The 18,618-nt window shown below is 34.8% G+C and overlaps 3 protein-coding genes and 1 long non-coding RNA gene across 8 annotated transcripts in view; 2 read left to right on the forward strand and 2 right to left on the reverse strand.

Moving 5' to 3' along the window:
* Positions 1-457: 457 nt before the first annotated feature.
* Positions 458-2,201, reverse strand: LOC113474982. The gene is made up of 4 exons (XR_003396705.1): positions 1,665-2,201; positions 1,540-1,597; positions 1,449-1,487; positions 458-1,205 (listed from the first exon to the last, which is right to left on the reverse strand). It is a non-coding gene; the product is annotated as an uncharacterized LOC113474982 (long non-coding RNA).
* Positions 2,202-3,096: 895 nt separating this feature from the next.
* LOC100176531 (glycogen phosphorylase, brain form) lies at positions 3,097-15,716 on the reverse strand. 5 transcript variants are annotated; one of them, XM_009862936.2, is made up of 21 exons: positions 15,438-15,716; positions 13,895-14,079; positions 13,471-13,581; positions 12,840-12,992; positions 12,276-12,423; positions 11,494-11,630; positions 9,894-10,040; positions 9,555-9,666; positions 9,060-9,142; positions 8,525-8,668; positions 7,913-8,152; positions 7,349-7,512; positions 6,876-7,005; positions 6,489-6,590; positions 6,073-6,153; positions 5,682-5,807; positions 5,351-5,472; positions 4,836-4,935; positions 4,485-4,606; positions 3,922-4,129; positions 3,097-3,504 (listed from the first exon to the last, which is right to left on the reverse strand). In XM_009862936.2, the coding sequence occupies exons 1-21, from the start codon at positions 15,622-15,624 to the stop codon at positions 3,316-3,318; spliced, it is 2,991 nt and encodes a 996-aa protein (XP_009861238.1). In that variant the 5' UTR covers positions 15,625-15,716; the 3' UTR covers positions 3,097-3,315. The 5 variants fall into 5 exon arrangements, with proteins under 5 accessions (XP_009861238.1, XP_009861237.1, XP_009861239.1 ...); XM_009862935.2 differs by having other exon boundaries at positions 13,471-13,584; XM_009862937.3 differs by having other exon boundaries at positions 13,471-13,584; positions 13,895-14,076; positions 15,438-15,652.
* Positions 15,717-16,852: 1,136 nt separating this feature from the next.
* On the forward strand, positions 16,853-17,614 carry LOC100186757 (histone H3.3). Its single transcript, XM_009862939.2, has one exon. The coding sequence runs from the start codon at positions 16,942-16,944 to the stop codon at positions 17,350-17,352; it is 411 nt and encodes a 136-aa protein (XP_009861241.1). The 5' UTR covers positions 16,853-16,941; the 3' UTR covers positions 17,353-17,614.
* A 33-nt stretch (positions 17,615-17,647) lies between these two features.
* LOC100184360 (rac GTPase-activating protein 1-like) overlaps positions 17,648-18,618 on the forward strand; it is a 4,227-nt gene continuing 3,256 nt past the window's right edge. Inside the window, exons 1-4 of the mRNA XM_009862945.1 lie at positions 17,648-17,762; positions 18,000-18,094; positions 18,270-18,377; positions 18,488-18,591. Of these exons, the coding sequence (XP_009861247.1) occupies positions 17,648-17,762; positions 18,000-18,094; positions 18,270-18,377; positions 18,488-18,591 (422 nt within the window). The remainder of the gene's footprint in view (positions 17,763-17,999; positions 18,095-18,269; positions 18,378-18,487; positions 18,592-18,618) is intronic.

The raw sequence follows: 18,618 nt of genomic DNA on the forward strand, positions 1-18,618 counted from the left end.
GAAAAATTAAACAGGATTAAATACCTTCATAATTTACGTGGCTGGCGTTGGTGGAAAGCCACTACGGCACGACAAGCCCCCAGCCAATGGTAGTGGGTTTCTACTTAGGTGAGAAACCCTTGCGGGATGTTACTGTCCACGCAGGTTAAAGTACCCCCATAGACAAAAATGGTACAACGAATGCACATACACATGTGCACGACAACAACGACAAAAAGACAAAAATGAAACAACGAGGTGCAAATACAAAAAGTGAAACATGCAACACACACAACAGCTCAATCATTACCAAAAATGGAACGGTTACAAAAAGTTAATTACCGCGGACATAATCATTGAAACATCTTCAAAGAAAATATGGCTCGAATCCTGAAAGATAATCATCTGCAGTGTACAAATTATTAAATGTCCGACTACAAAAGTCGAAGCCAATAACAGCTCCGCATGTTCCAAACAAAAGGTGAGTCGTCACGTTGGTACCGCGATACTCTCGTCGCATCTCCACGCAATATAATATCGTTTGGATGTTAAGCACCGCTTCGACCGTTACGGAACTTCGTCAGGTTGTTACGAACCGCATTCACAGTGACCTAAATAACCGAGCGTAGCATCACTGGCGGCGACGTCCACGCAACAACCCAACAGTAACGTAACTCAATCTAGAACCGTGACGTAACCGCACCAAACGCGGGGCCCTAAAGACCCATCGACGTCATAGCGTAATTGCAACGTGGCCAGCGTCACAATTAGGCTTTTGTAGAAAAATAGCAGTAGGTTAACGGGGACATTCAATTAATGAAAAGGTACATTAAACCCAAAGGTTTAACTGCGTGTATATTATAATGCGCTTGGATATTACTCAAGTATTTGTGTACCAACATGCCGTTCTTATTAAGTGATTAGGACAATGCAGAACGTTAAAGGAATCGACCTTTGCAGAAGAAACACGTAATGACGTGTACAACAACAAAATCCGATCCAGCAAGATGTTCGCCATAGTTTCATTGCTTATATTTCAGTGAAATGCAAAATGCACCAAAGTAGTGGCTGATAAAAAGGCTGGCCACATTAGGTCCAGCAAAAATAAGACACAAACACCCGGCAACACTGTAAGAGTGCTCCAGCAACCACACCCCAACAACACACAACTCCTAAGCAAAACCTCAAACCGGGAACTTTACCGTCGTCTTTGTTTTTGCTTGTTTCTGCAATATAAACGCAAACTAGTTTGGGGTAAGATGGTCCGTGATTTTTATAAAGGAGTATTATGTGCTTAAACCAATCTTGCCCTACAGTAATATTATTTCAAACGACACACCTTATTGTCACCGGTTCATTTCATGGTGATGTACAATTTGTTTTAACTTTCTAACCTACGTTGACTAATTTATGAACTAACTTTGGCAAAATAATTCTTATTGTTAGTAATAGAAAATAATGTACACTACCTTGTGATCTTCTTTTGCATCATGTACACGCTGACTTTTCTACATCAATAAAATAGATGAATGTCGGGTTATATTATGACGTCACAATTACCTTTATTCCCGATTCGCGCTCTTTCGTCTTGATCCTTAGTGACGTCACATATCAGGTTCTAAAACATAAAAAAGCCGTTTTAAATTTATATTTCATAAAGATTGTGACGAAACCAAACAACTTACGAAGTAAGTTCTTCTGTTGCGTCATCACCACTTCGTGACGTCACATCTCTAATGTTATCTAGAAAAGAACTGGTGTACGTAACAATGCCTATTGTGATTTATACTTTACCAAATCTTTGTTCTTCAGGTTTCATTTTGTGCTAACACCACGAATATACTTGGGAGTAAAATTAATATGAAAGTATAAGTAATGTGCCTTGCGACGACGCAAAGCGCGCATGGGGCCCCACGATAAAATCTCGCGAAAAGCAAGCGCATAGAAGAAACCGCAATGTGACGTCGCAAACGTGGGCTCTCGGGTGTGAACCGGACTATGACATAATATTCGCGAGCGATGGCGAAGCGGGTATAACGCGATGTCATACAGACATTTTATGACGTAACAAAGCGATTGTGCACCCTGTTTTCACGTCGCGAGTGACGTGTATAGGCTAATGTATGAAATTAAGAACCGTAGCGAAATTCACGAAATATAAAATAAAAATACCAATCGCAAGGCACAATACTAAAAAATTTTATAATAGGGTTTACACATACTTATGTAATATACTCATAGATATTATTATCCTAGTGTAAGTATATTAAAATATAAAATTATAACTAGGCAACACTAAATAATCAAATAAAAACAGTTTATATTGAAGTAATACTAAACAGTAGAAATAGTACTTAACTTCATCTCTCGTAGAACAAACAAATATAATCCTGCACTGAGTATATCCAAGAGTGTAGCTTTGTCGCTGTTTCATCCAAACTGCCCTGTATAGTTGCAACGTGTTGCAAGGACGACGTTTTACATGCCCGGGAAATCAACAAAAAGCGGGAGACGTCGGATAATCAATTTTTTTACGTGTTGGATTGAAATTCTCCACGTTTCTCGGTTGGCCCGTCTGTGCTGTTGTACTGTATAATTGAGCACGTAAGTGGTCAAATAGGAACTTGTTCGTAGAGCAGTACCTAATTACCGCATTTTTTTAAGGCATGCCCACATTCACGAAAACGACTTTTTTAAGCGACAAGGTTTACTAGTGTAAGTTTATACAGTTCAATACACTGTGTTAAAGTTGTGTTTATGAATTCATTATACCTACCGCTACACGGACACAAATGACGACCACCACACGCTTTGTTGGTTACTTCTGGTTTGTTTTAATAGTCGACCGTGGTAGTAAAAGGATTAATAATTAAAATTATGCTAATTATATTACATGCTCATTCATTCGAGATGTGCTCTCTTGTTATTTTAAGCTTGCTTTTTTTAATCTAGTCTCTACATGTTATTTTAATCTAGTCTCTCTACATGGATGAGGTCCTACGGCCGACACTAAACAGGGAAATTACGCAGTCTTTTGAACATAATCTATAACTCTAGTTGTCAAACTTTTACTACTTCCGAACTAATTATCTTCTTTCTCAAAAACTCAATCAAATGTTTGAATGTTAAGACAGTGTATTGGCAGATAACGTGCGAAAATAATTAAAGGAACAAATTTTTTTAAATGTTTCACCAAGTAAGCTGAATTAAATACAGAAGCAAAAGTTGACTTTCCAAGCTTATATATATTTGCTGGTTACAACTTAACAAAACTATCAAATAAATAACGAACTTTATGTGAATATACTGCAGCAGGTATAATGCGTTTGTGCAACTTTAGAAATCCTTGTAACCTTCCGATGTCTCGGCACGTTCCAGGGGTTCATGAGGTGCCGGTATCTTAAGATCTGGTTGTGGCTCAACGCCCCATATTTCACGAGCATATTGACTAATGGTACGATCACTAGAAAACTTTCCAGAAGCCGCAATGTTGGCAAGACACATCTTCGTCCATTTCTCTGTGTCCTACAACAACAACATAATGTTAAGACATAAATGTAAAAAATGTGCGAGAAATTAAATCTAACTGAGAAAATTAGATCTTTCTTGTAAAACTAATTCTCTGTGTCCTACAACAAGAACAAGAACATAATGTTAAGACATAATTGTAAAAATTGTGACAGAAGTTAGATCTAACTGAAAAAATTAGTTTTTTTCTGTTAAACTAAACACTGCAAAGAAAAAGATGGTTCAGTGGAAAAACATCTCTATGTACCAAAGAAAATAAAACAACAATTGTTAAAAAGTAAATTTTTTGCATGAACAAAGAATTGGTATCATAACGATATGTTTCTAATCCATTTTTTGCTAATTTTTTAAATTACATAATTTTAACTTAGAACTATAGACCTATCTTTGTTAGTAAAAACACCCTATTCCCACCTTGAAAGCCTCACTGACACGATCCTGACACTCCACATAAGCTTTAAAGTCGGCCAACAATTTGAACCGATCGTGGTTGATCAAGTTCTCCACGAAGTGGGTGAATTGATCGGCTTCCATCGGGTTGAAATATCCTGATGATATTTGATCAAGTGCTGTCTTTAACTCAGGCACGCTCTCGTAAAACTGACGAGCGTTGTATCCAGCCCTGGTGGGTAAATGACAGATTTTTTTTTCATGGTCAAACTTATTAAAACATTAGTAATAAAAAAGAAATTTAAAAAATAAATAGTTTCAGATTGTATATGGGTAAGGTACTGCGAAAAGGTACGCCAGGGGATCTGGGATTTCTACCAGAATCAGCCCATTGAAACACAACCTTTCAAAGTCTAACCACAGAATAAACATTGATTTTCAATAAAATCTATGTTGAAATTGCCCAGAAGATCATTACACAAAAATCATTGAAAATTCTTGTATTAAGGAATTCAGCATTGAACAACTCCGATTTCCCCAACAGGAAACCACAATAGCCCCACACACCACCATCACCCCACACTTACTTATCAAGTTCTTCAACCTCATGAACTTTCATCCCAAATATGAAAATGTTTTCCCCGTTCATTTCCTCGGCCATCTCCACGTTAGCACCATCAAGTGTTCCGATTGTAAGCGCTCCGTTTAACTAGAAGAGGTTTATGTTAAAACACCCTGTGCTTGCTTCCGGGTTAAATAAGAGTGTCTGCCTATACATCAGACATACATGGTGTATCCATACACCCCATGCTTACAACATGGGTCTCTTCTTATATACCAGGCACACGCAGTTTATTCATACACCTCATGCTTACTGTCATGTTAAACATGGGGTGTTTTCTTATACACCATACACCTCATATAAACATAATATTCACCATGAACTTCATGTTTCCAGTCCCTGAAGCCTCGGTACCAGCGGTCGAAATTTGTTCCGAAAGATCGGCGGCAGGAATCACCTTCTCAGCCAATGAGACCCTGTGAGAATGGATGTTAAATATACTGTAAGTGAAGGAAATAATTTATATAGTAGGCCAAGTAGGGTGAGGAAAGATGGGACACCTTTTTATTCCATTGTCACGTCCGTTTAGATAGTAAACAAAGAACATTTGAATTTATAAAACCGTATCCTAACGGCTTCTATATACCATTTTAAATTGTTAAAAATTGAATAATATGCGCTAAAGGTGGCCTGTCTTCCCCCGCCCTACTATAATGATAAAACTAAGGGGTAATTACAACACCTGGTAAAATTGTAAAAAGCTTTACCACTTCTGCTTACACAAAACATCGTAAATAACAGGTTTATTATATCTGATAACTAAAATTTCATCAGGATTTATTAAGCCGCTTTGCGAAGAGTAACAGCAAACATCACTCAACTACTACCCACCTGTAATTCTCAAGATAAACCACTTTAAGTTTATCCCCAACTATCGGATCATGGTTGACCATGGCAGCAATATTGTTGATCAACTTGATTATCATCTTAGCTGTGTGGTAACCTGGTGCTGCCTGTTATTATTAACCTGATGGTTAGTATGGTAAGAGCAGCAATCATTTAACAAAATTGGGCAGAAAAAAACAATAAAATGTTACCGCCAACTTAAGTTTTTAAATATCGAAAGAAACATTTCAAGCATTAAATAGAAAATTTTAGGTGAAAAAACGGTTAAAATATAGAAATAAATAATTAGAACAAGACTATTTTTGTTTCAATTTACCTTTCCACCAATCATAACTGTTCTTGGGACAAACTCCTTATTAGGGTTTGCCTTGATCCTGTTGTACATAACCACGATGTGTAACGCGTTCATCAATTGTCGCTTGTATTCGTGGATACGTTTCACCTGTGCGTAATGATGGTGTGAATGAATGTAATTTCTTTCACATGGTGAGGCAAAGACAGTCGCTAAACACAGGTATTCTGTTTCCCACACCTCGTGGCCACTTAAAGAGTTACCAATTTGCCAGTCAATAAAAGTAACAACAGAATTAAACAATTGCCATGTCGTTATCTACTATGAAAAATATAAAATTTCTGTGGTACAGCTTCCACAGCGATTATGTTGTTGCGGTCAATTTCAAGACTTATGTCATACTGTTACATCATACCTGTACATCAAACATAGAAGCAACATTAACATCAATATTCCATTCCTTCTTTATGAAACGAGCGAGTTTCATCTTGTTTTCCTGTAGATTAACGATTGTGAATATTGTTAGTTACCCATATATATATATATATGGTAGATTGTACTTGTAAAGTTGTACATATGTATTAGGGTGGAGGAAGACAGGACACCTTTAGCACATAATATCCAAATATTTGGATCCTGTTTTAAACAATTAACAACGGTCTATGGGGAGTTGCAAGAGTAATGTTTTATAATTATTTAAATGTTCTTTGTTTACTACTAAATTGGACGAGAAAATAGAAGGAAAAGATGTCCCATTTTTCCCACCCTATTATACTACACTTAGTTATCGTTTTTTCATATGTATAAATGTAGGTTAAACAAACAACCCACCTGTTTGACTTGTCCAATACTTCTAATGAAAGTAGGATTATCAATCAATGGCGTCAACTCACGCAACTGGTCCAAATTCTTTGGCCAATCTTCACCAATTTTCTAGTAAGGAAAATTTAGTCAAATATCTTAAGTAGGTAGGTTCTATTTATTAAAAAGACAAAAAGAACGACATATGTTTGTTAGGTTATGTTAAGTGTCTTTACAAACAAGTAGAGCCAAAGTATATGCTTATACCACATTAATCAATGAAGTTTCCTATGTTTGAATAATATTGAGTGAAACTGTATTTTGTCCTGCCGGATATAGCATAAAATTTTAAAATGTTGCATCAAATACTAAAAGACCCGTTTAAGCTCGATTATTATGTAACAATAGTGAACTCACCTCAGCAATAAGATCAGCGAGACCAGGATTGCACAACAACAACCATCTACGTGGGGTTATACCGTTGGTTTTGTTTTGAAACTTATTTACTTCACCCATCTTCTCGGATAGCTCTACAAAATCCTTGAAGCTGGAAAAAGATTTCGGATTTATTAAACTTTTTAAAGATTTAAGTCAAAAAATAGATCACTGGATTGGAGCAATAGTCTTTTATGGGCCCTAAGACACAGTTGCGGTTGTAGCATCAAGCATAAAAAAAGGATAAATTAATTAGTTTTTTATTCATTTAATTACCCACAAGTTACATACATTGTAACTCCATGTACAACGTTTATGAAACAGAACATCTGTGTTATAACAACAGCCATTGCTCAACAAGCCCGTGAGAATAAACACATTTATTTATTCATAACCACCAACTTACACTGAATCTTGAATAATCCACATTTATTTATTCATAACCACCAACTTACACTGAATCTTGAATAATCTTTGAATGAATGGCAGCCACCCCATTAACAGCATGCGATCCCACAATACAAAGATGAGCCATGTTGATCCTCTTCTCTCCATCTTCTTCTACCAACGACATCCTTCGTAGACGATCAAAGTCACCAGGAAAGTGCTTGCTGATGTTCTGGGGAGAATAGAAAGATTAAAGGCATCTTCTAAACACTTTATAAATGCATACGTATTAAGTGTTGTTGGTTGGTAAAAAAACTAATCAACTAAGTTATCTTTTAAACATTATTCTGGGAAGATTATGATCAGATTGGTTGTCTTCTTATTACAAAATGAATGCTAATATAAGGGAAAGGTATAATAACAGCCAAATTTTTACTGTAAGGGAAGAGTACTGTGTAACAGCAGGTTTTTTAAAAATTACTATAAGACCTATGTCAAATAAAATTATGTCAATTTTCTCGAAAGTATTAATTTTACTAAAATTGGGGCACATTTCTTCACACATTATAAGATTGTCTTGAATGCATTGGCATTCTATACAGCCTTTTATTGCTTTGCTACAAAAAATTTACCTCAATATGCTTTTGGTTGATCATATAAATAATCTCCAAGTGTCTCGGCAACATCTTCTCCATCAGATGCACCGGCCATCTTTCCAAAGCTTCAGGAAGCACCGTATGGTTAGTATAAGCGCACGTGTTCACCACGATCTTCCACGCACGATCCCATTCCATCTCCTCAATATCAATCAACAATCTCATCAACTCAGGGATGGCAAGTGAAGGGTGCGTGTCGTTCAATTGAATGGCAACCTGGGTGTATAATGCACATGTAGCATGTTATATATACGATGAAGCATATACTGCACATCCAGCACATAATGAACATAATGAAACAAGTTATGCACCAAATGCACATGTGGCAAGATATCTATGTAGCACATAAATCAAGTTTTGCACATATTGTGCATGAAAAACTTTATAGCCAAGCGCCATGAGCAGTGGGTAAGCATTTTCAACGCAACCGAATGGGTTCATAACAACAGTAGCAACACTTAAACAACAGAACAATACATGGTAACTGGTAACCTGACATGAGGTGATACACAACACCTATGTTATAACGAATGTTGTTCTTCTACCAAGGGAGGATAAACAAGTTACATTCATTTATATTGAACGCACCTTATCAGGGAAAGCATCGAACGAGGTACGAACAGGATCCCGACAACCAAAGATTGAAGATTTGAATCTTCGTATGATATCCTGTAGTGTGGCGCACACAACAAAATATTCTTGTTTCAAACGAAGCTCCTTTCCTTCAAAAAACTGAAAGAAAAAAAAATTTAGAGTAATTTATTACACGGTGTGTGATGTCATTTCCTTCCATTGTGTTTTACACCCGGTGTTTTATTGTCAGGATATTGTGACGCGATAAAGAAGTGCTATCATTGAATTGGTACGATTTTTAAGTAGGAGGATGGCTAACTTAATACTATTTATGGGTAGTTAGGTACATATGACAGACATGATTTGGTATGTATTTTGTACTCATATGATGTTCCTATTATGTTATGTAAAATATATATACGCATTAACGCATACGATGACAATAACAAATGCAGCATACTGTTTAATTAAGGTTGTTTTATTTAACCGCTACCATTTGGTTTAAGTAAAACTGTATAATACACAAGGCATTCATACACCATACACTTACGTTGTCATTGGGATAAAGAACTCTGGAAATATTCTCGGCAAGATTTCGGTCGCACACTGCTTGGATGTAATCTCCAGTGTTGACTGGAATGTATAGGAGTGTGTGTTAGTGGAGTATGTATCATGTTGCTATGTTTTCAGCAAAATCAAGGGTGACATTGTTACAATACAGTTACACTCATAATTGTCAAACATCGAGAACCTTAATAATTAATGTGGGGAATATAATATACTTGTGTTAGTGTTGTGGATATAGCTGTATAGTAGAGGCATTATGTGGTTGTTTTTAGGTTATTAACAAAACCTGGGGTCGATTTATCAAAATACAGTTACCTAGTTTAGTTAGTGTGGTGAATGTAATATGATTTGGCTTTGCTTGTTTGTATATGCAGTTTATAACAGAGTAAAATCTGGGTTAGGTGTAAAACTTTCACCCCGCTTTTAAATGTTGGGGTGACAGCGAGACTATGGGTGTAAATTAACACCAAATACTTACAAACACCAAGGTTGAATGAGTTGGGGGATTTAGCGGTGTACAAACGTAGAGTGTTCACTGTGTTGTTGCCATACCCAGGAGTTGGGGTGTCGTATGGCATTGCAAACACAACCTGGGATATAACACTGTTAATAATTACCACATATTCAATATGAGATTTAATATGAAATCAATATTCTTATGAAGAAAATACAAAAAACTTATATTAATATGGCTTGGTTAGTTTACATTTTAGAAAAAAACTCCAATATTCTCTATCAAAACAGCCAAAAAATATAATATTTTACAAAATATTAATAAAACCATATATAAATATCAAAAGTGTGAAAGTGAACTGACCTGTGAATTAACCCACTTGCATGGTTTACTCCAATCACCATCAGGTCCATGCTCTACATTGCCAAAGAAATGAACAGGAACCATATATTCAGGTCGTGCCTTGTCCCATGCGTTGCCGTAACGAAGCCAGTCATCTGCCTCTTCTACCTGAGAGGTGAATGGAAAGGATGATATATTAATTAGGTGAATGGATTCTAGTTAAAAAAGGACGAATATAAAAATTAAGTGGGGTAAATAAGAAACTTTAAAGTGGGGTGAATAGATAAATTAAGTAAATGAATATCAAGTTTAAAAAAGGTAAAATTAAGTAAATGAATTTTGGTTAAAAAAGGATGAATATATAAAAAACTAAATAAATATCTAGATTAAATAATTATGCAAATATTAGAAAGTATAAACTAAGTGAACGAATGTGTCTTAGGACTCGAGGTTTCATAACTCTATTTTTACATGGGTGAGGTTCCCCAGCGTGCCACGTCATGAGCAATAGAACTAAGATAAACAAACTATTCAATCAAAATATCCTGTTTTTGCTATCAGGTATGTATGAGGTAGTCTCTAAATGCCATATGGCGGACAAAATTTCGTCAAGTTTATAAAATAAAGCAAATAATAATATATATATATATTTCAATATATATATTACTAACAAAATCAGTATAATAAAATGTAGGTTTTTAACAAAGTAGCTAGCCGGCAACATTGGTATTGTAAAAAAACATAACAGTAAAAAATGAATAATACTTCCTGACTGGTTATAATGGCAATTACATATTTGGTTAAGCAAAAAAAGCTTTGTAGGGAAAATAGTTGGCCTAGTGCAAAACTGCAAACAAATTAATGAATAATTGATAAGTAAACTGAAAATCTAAACTGAAGTAAAATTTAACTGAGAAAAATTTATGTTTAAAGCGATGTACAAAAATATAAATGTTATAATAAAATTATACAATTAGAAAATTATAAACACGAACTAAATTCTGTATGAATTTTTCTGGCCAAATGTTTGATACAAGTCTGAATAATTTATCTACATTGTTAATCAATCTACTGTTGGCCGTAGTAATCATCTGCAGACATGAACGTTATACATCCAGTACGTTTAATTGACACGAATTACCAATTAAATTTCAATGCAGTACTTTACAGTAATTAATCTTAAACGTTGTTGAAATAAATGAAACTTGTTTATCCCCACAAATGAAACTTGTTTACCCCCCCCCACAGGCGGGCAATGACAGTGTTTATAACAAGGGTGTACTACTTCATACACCTTGTGTCGCCCACCTACAAGTTATAAAGTATGTAACATGGAATTTAAGCAATTTTCTAAAAACTTTTTAATATAACCTATGAGTAACAACTGGTTTTGTGCAATGGCCATTGCCCAAAGACACACATGTCCACAAAAGTAACAGCATCAAGCCTCAAACCCACAGTGAAAAGTGCCCAAACAAATAAGTCAGAATGCCAGACAATTTAATAAATTTATGCATTCAAGCGAAGTAATTTAGCTTGCCTAAAAAAAACATTACAAAGAGAAGTATATCGACAACCCTATTATAAACATATATATAGATAGAGAAAAATAACCACTTACTTGCCACCCCTCTCTTATCTTTTGATTAAAAATCCCGTATTCATAACGTATTCCATATCCATATGAAGCCAAACCAAGTGTAGCCATGGAATCAAGGAAGCAAGCAGCTAATCTGCCTAAACCTCCATTACCCAAACCTGTGATATATATCATTGTTAATACAGTGTAGTAGGTTCCTATATTACATTTAAACAGCAAAGTACATGGCATAGCATAGGACCGTAACCTTAATTCTGTGACTGTTATTGTGTTTTGAACTATGACTGTTTTTAATTAGTTTAATTCATTTTATTTTATAATGGTATTAGTAGCCTGTATATACAGATGCTGCCATCAGCTATACAACATAGCTGTTAGATTCTATGCTGTCCCATTGGGAGACAAATAAACTTGTGCGAATTAACCATGGTTGCCACTACCATGCCTGCAGTTAAGTTGCTGTAGTTATTGCAATCTGTGGTATAATACCAATCTCCACAGTGGTTTAAATGTCATTTTCTAATTCTGTATCGTACACCTCATGCCTGCTTATGACTTACCATGTATGTGACTGTATGGTTGATTATATTTCAAGGAATTTCTTTTAGTAAGTCATTATAACTTTGGTGTTTTATTTCTACACCTTATGTCCTAGTTACATACATAGTAACCCATGAGCTAGCACGAGGTGTATGAATCCCAGAGCATTAATGTTATAACGACTGTCTATGCCACGCGAGTATAAAGCAAGTGAGATCATTCATTCATATTAATTCAATTATAAGTTACAAATTATACGATACCTGCATCTTCTTCTAATTCTTCAAGTTCCTCAATATCAAGACCAAGTTGATACATTGCTTCATCACATGAACTCTGTATTCCAAGGTTCAACATTGTGTTTTGCAGTGCACGTCCCATGTAGAACTCAAGTGACAAGTAATACACTCTCTGTAGTATAAGGAGATGGTGTAATAAAACATACAGAAACAATAACAGTGGTCTTATAATAAGATCTAAGTGTTAAATGGGTATTGTGGCAATATTTTAATGGTGAACTTGATTTGGCCTGTCTGGGATGACATTGCTAAAATGCAGTTACACTCATAGTTCACTTGTCAAACACAGGAAACAAACATCTTGATTAATGCGACAAAAGAAAATATATACTTTGGCTACGGTTGTTTGTATAGACAGTTGGACACCCAACAGCAGAGTATATAAGGGGTCCTAAAATTTATAAAGTCACCCTTGTTTCAATGTTACCCATAAGTAAACTTAAAGAAGCCTAACATAGTAACATACTGTTGGTGATGCGAAAACGTAAAAGTTAAAATTCAAGTCTAACCAATTGTATATTAAATCACCTTTGGGTCCTTCTCATAATAATACTGCTGTGTTCGAATCCATCTCCCAACCATCTGGTCACGAACAGTGTTGGCTAAAGCAAAGTAATAATCTCTACCAGTCGCCACATTACGGTCCTTCACTAGTGTATAGTGGAGGTGACGATTGAATGACTGCGGAAATATAAATCAGGATAAAAGATCTACAGACAAAAATCCAGCCTAACAAAAAGTATAAGAGATATGTTCCGCCTTAAATAGCATCCTTAGTCTCTCATTCAACCAGTCTGGAAATATATTATGTTATTAAAAGAGTAACAATTCGATTAAAACTGAAAATAGCCTAGCCTATAGGAATAGGAGTAAAACTAAATCATTAAATGAAATGTGAATACAAAAATATTGAATGAGATAAAACAGATTTAATAAATTATTTATACAGTTCAACCACAGCCTATGCCAACCTAGGCACTTAGGGGTTGGAGAATGCTGGAAGTTCTCCCAGTGAGTGGGTTTAAACAAGTCATTTTACTGATCTTCCGAAAAAGAGTTTGTTTTCTAATATAATATTTCTGGCACTATACTTAATGTTAGAATTAATTATAATGACATATTGTTATTTTAGAAGTTGGTACACCTTGTTTGCCCTTACCTTCTTAATATCAGACACTCCTTCCAACGAAGCAATTCCACGAACAGAAATTTGTTTTCGCTTTTCTTGATCGGTTACTGGTTTCGATGCCATTAGTGTGTCTTTGGTTGACTTCTCATAAACAATAGAAAGTTACATAAACAGCTGGGTATGTTAATTATGGCAATATAGATTGTTTTAAATGTGGGCAAACCTAACAGAACAACAATTTATTTATCTCATCTAAAACAGTAACCAAGATAAATTATTAAAAAAAACAAACAGAAGACAAGTACTAGCAAAATTGACAGGCAGTAATCAATAAGGGTATGCGTGAATAAAATAGATATATAGGTCTATAGTTATATACAATTTTTTAGGCTAAATATTTTAGTAATTATTGACTATTGTAATTGCTAGAATGCTACCTAATACAAAATATCACCGTTTGAGATGCTGAACCATTTGCTGTCTTAGTAGACTTTGTATTAGCTGTTGCACAACCACTACCGTTCTGTGTTGACTTTGGGGTTGGTTTGACGTTAATTTTCGGGATGTTTTTTACTTCATGCACTTTCGCAGCTTGACAACTATCAAGTTTCTTGCTGGGCACTTTATTGTCCTTACCTGCTGTAAAACGAAAATAATGTAATGTGAGGGCTATTATATGGAATTAGAATAACATATTTTCAATTTTAAGTCCCTGACTAAATGTGCGAAATAACGAAAAACAAATCCACTTAATGTGCGAAATAACGAATAAAATTTTTTAAGCCAGTCTTTCTGTGTAGCAACTGTGCAAAAATAAAACCTAGACCTGCTTTTTTGTTTAATTTATTTTCATGCGAATATTCAAACGTTACGGATTCTAGCTGGGCGTTATTTAAAACTAACAGTATAGAACTGTATCTAGTTACATTCTGCAGCGAATCTCGGCCAAGCAATGCAAAGATTTACTTTTCTACCGCTCACTTATAGGAAAGAAAAAGGCAGCTACAACAAGTATAGCACGCGCAAAGCGATAAGACGAATTCGCCTTTCAACATGATGGCAAGTACAAAACACATCTTGAAGGTCGACAACATACAACGCTATTAACTAAATATTTTTAGCGCAAGGTCATAGCCACACCACACAGCATTACTATGACACATCCAAACATTGTCCTAATGTCTCGAATTTGCATTTTACCTAACGCGACTATGACGTGTTAATAGTCGGTTTAGGAAGACAGGCCTTATTCGACATTTTTACTTAATGGTATTGTAGTTTAACGTGTTTTTTATGACTGTCGTTTTGCTGCTAATTCCCTTCTCTTGGTCGTTTTAATTTATTTGATCTTAGTTACCGTATTCGAACAGATAAGCAAATGTATGTCATGTTACCGCTATCCGTGCATTTTGTAACATGAATACGTGTTTACCGGCACGGAGCAATGGACGCCTAACATAAGATCCATTGAACTGTCGCGCGTTACTCGTCGATTTATTATGACGTCACGGGTATTCGTTGAACATCTTAGCGAGTAAACGTAAAGCTATATTTTATATAAAGTTCCGTGGATTCGTTAACAGTCTATATTTAATCTAAATTCTAAATGTTACACCATTAGCATTATAAGCTGTTGTAATAAATTTCGACATTATTATATTCGCTATATTTTCATTACCAAAATTGTTTTCAGCCTTGTTCAAATACGGCGAATGCTAACTTTCGACGAAAATTTTGAAATTTTGCGATATTTTGATGACGTCATAGTTGTCGCCTAGATTCCGCGTAATATTCTTTCAATTTTAAATGTTTCTTCACAATTATGCACCTGGTGACGTCATATTCGTATAAATTAGTGACGTCGTATTTTAGGAACAAAATGACGTCATGCATTATATTTCAATTGCAAATATTTTTTATTTGCGAAAAAATAAACTAAACAAAAACTTGAATTAAAACTAAAATACATTTTATAATAACATTTTTTAAACATTTACCTGTAGCTTTCCCTTTTGGAGCAGCAGCAGTAGTAGAAGTAGGGTTTTTATTTCGTTGAAACATATTTCTTGGAGCGAACTTGATCACAAACAGAAAGAACAAAAGTATAAACGGAACTAAGACAGAACCGACCACGCTTCGACCCACAAGTATACTCGTGCTCAGCAGCCAATTAAATGCCTCCATGAATGCAAGACAGGTTCCGTGGCAAATCAGCAAATTACGCTCCAGGCAAAACACGTCTACAATAAACAGGAAAATGCATCTAATTTTTCTTATTTTTGAGATCCCCGATTACTGAAATACTGATAAATGTTGATTTCGGCGACTAAAATAATTTCTATTGTTACTTAATAAAATCTATTGTGACATATTTAAACGTAGTTTTGTAGGATAAAGTTCATTTTAACTTTAATTTGTAACTAAAACGAAGATATATTCACGTATATATGTTTCAACATTTAGTTATAACTTTGTCATATTTAATATTTCATTGTTTAATGTAAATTGCATTTAGGTTAACGTTTCAACATTATTTATTTATAGTTATGCATTCTGGATGTCAATCAAAAATGACGCTCATAGCGCACTGCGCATCTTATATGATTACAATTACTTGTGCCAGTTTTGGTACTGGTAAAATCTTGTTGTTTGGGTCAATTATGAAATATTCTTAAAATAAGTGTTTGTCGTAGCTAAAAAACAACGTTGGTTGCTTCATCAATGTTTGTTCCTTGCATAGCAAACAAAGGTTACCTGCCGATCTGCCGTTAACAGTGGGGTGCTCGAGACTTATGCAAGCTGGAGAGCGAATGTAAAACGCAAAATCTTAAACAGACATCAAGTAATTGAAAAAACGCGTTCTCTTAATCATAGTTTTGTTCCTTCGTGTAATTATGTTACAGGTTGTTCGATACTTTCATATGACACGTTAAGGTAATGGAGTTTGTACATATCTTTCTGTATTATAATGGATGTCCCGTGTCGTGGAAAACCACTCTTGTCTTTGGTTTTTTAACCGATATGATTTCTATTGCGAACGAACCAATGTTAGAATAAAGCGATTACGTCATTTTAAAAAGGCGGTCAAGAAATCGAATTTCCAAAATCTTTTGAAGCGGCGAAATAGTTTATTTAGGAAAAACTATGAGATTCTTTGTTATAAATAAGCCATTGTACGTTGTGCGCAATGCTATAGTGACTGTCCCTTTAATGCATCGTAGTTTACAGAAGTTTTATTAAAGTAAGAAAGTTTTTTTGTACAGATTTTCGTATTTACGATATTTTAAGTTTTCGCCTTTAACCAAGTTAAAATTAAAAATAGATGTTTTAACACAACTTGTAGCGGTCTGTTGTTTGAATTAATGTTATATAATTGTATTTCAATGTGTATAAACAACAAAAATTAGCTTTAGGGGGGTTTCGGATTATTTTAAAATTAATTTATTTTAATTTTTAGTTTAATAAAAACAGTGTGTATAGTTTTTTCTGTTATTAAATAAAATGGCAAGAACAAAGCAGACAGCTAGAAAATCAACAGGAGGTAAAGCTCCACGTAAACAACTTGCTACGAAAGCTGCTCGTAAAAGTGCGCCATCCACTGGTGGGGTGAAGAAACCGCATCGTTATCGACCAGGAACCGTCGCCCTAAGAGAAATCCGAAGATATCAGAAATCCACGGAATTGCTCATCCGAAAGTTGCCATTCCAGCGACTTGTGAGGGAAATTGCCCAAGATTTTAAAACTGATCTTCGATTCCAGTCTGCAGCTATCGGCGCCTTGCAAGAAGCTAGTGAAGCTTACTTGGTTGGTTTGTTTGAAGATACAAACTTGTGCGCCATCCACGCTAAGAGAGTCACCATCATGCCAAAGGACATTCAGCTTGCTCGGCGGATTCGCGGAGAACGTGCTTAGTCATCTTTATTCAGCATATTATAATGTTGCTATGCCATATTAACTCAAAACTTAACAAACAATGCAAATAAAATCCTTCAATAACTTTCTTCCTACTGTTCTTGTAAAACTAAACAATCTTGTTTTCTTTTCAAATCTTAATAATTAAAATAAACTTTGATTTTTGTTTTGTGGTTTAAAATCAGTAATGCTACAATTTTATTTTGTTTTTACCAAGCTGACATTCCTGTTTTACATGTAAATACTGTAACCCTGTATTTAGGTTTGTATTAGTTATGTTATATTAGCAGCAGATATGAATTCTAAGAACGCTTATAATGAAGCTGGCTTCAATAAGTTGTCACTTGTACGTCAGTTCGATGAAGTACAGCGAGCTTACACAACTCTACTCGAGGCTAGCTGTGAAAAAGGTGCTTAAATTTATTGTAATTTTTTAGATGCTAAATGTTTCTGTTGCTTTTTGACCCTAGTAAACACAAGGTTCATTATTGAAAACTTTGTGCTTTATTGGTGACTTTTCAAAAACTAAAATTTATATTTTGTTTAATATTGAGCAAGTTTCAGTGATTTGAATTTTGCATTAAAACTATATCAGCAAAAACAAAACTTTCTGTTTATTTTAAAATAATTCTTCTGTTTGTTTCCAGAGTTCCTTCAGTTTGCCCACTGTTTCGAAGATTGTCGAATAAAATGGGATCTAGCAGAAAATAGATGTTTAGAACTTCAAGAAAAACTAACTAAGGTACTTCTTGTTCATAATCACTGTTTAGCGGTTATTTTATGTGAATTTCACCTAAAATGGCATAGCCACTTTTAAAGTATAATACCCTATGTATACTTTTATATAGTTTCATAACGCCGTTTGGCTAAAACTGCAAGTATTTACTATCTAACCTTTGTAACATCACGACAAACAGAGTGAAGCAGAGAAAAATGCTTTGTTGATAAAACTGAAACATGCGAGAAGACAAATAGAAGTTGAATTACAAGGAAGACAAAAAGCTGAGCAAGACCGAGATGAATTGGTAATTAATTTACTAATTTAGTCTGTTGTACATATATATTTATACATCATGATTATTTTGTGTTATAAACTAAACCTAAACTAATATAAATACATGTTGAATTTTAACAGGATCAACAAATAATGTTGGTTCGTGAACTTCTATTGAGTGATGGATCGTCAACTGCTACGTTAAGTGAAGAACAACAAAGAAAACTGGATTTTCTAAACGCAAGGTCAGTGTGGTTTATATAAGAATATAA

This window comes from Ciona intestinalis, unplaced genomic scaffold (assembly GCF_000224145.3).
Source record: "Ciona intestinalis unplaced genomic scaffold, KH HT000068.2, whole genome shotgun sequence".
NCBI classification, from domain to species: Eukaryota; Metazoa; Chordata; class Ascidiacea; order Phlebobranchia; family Cionidae; genus Ciona; species Ciona intestinalis.

What these genes read in the sequence shown, in the direction of transcription:
- LOC100176531 (XM_009862935.2), bottom strand. Translation starts at nt 15,624, where the DNA reads ATGGAGGCATTTAATTGGCTGCTGAGCACGAGTATACTTGTGGGTCGA. An exon ending in TCCAAAAGGGAAAGCTACAG is followed by an intron (nt 14,080 to 15,437) that starts GTAAATGTTTAA and finishes TTCGTTTTACAG; the next exon opens with CAGGTAAGGACAATAAAGTG. An exon ending in GTTTATCTTGAGAATTACAG is followed by an intron (nt 4,936 to 5,350) that starts GTGGGTAGTAGT and finishes CCATTCTCACAG; the next exon opens with GGTCTCATTGGCTGAGAAGG.
- LOC100186757 (XM_009862939.2), top strand. Translation starts at nt 16,942, where the DNA reads ATGGCAAGAACAAAGCAGACAGCTAGAAAATCAACAGGAGGTAAAGCT.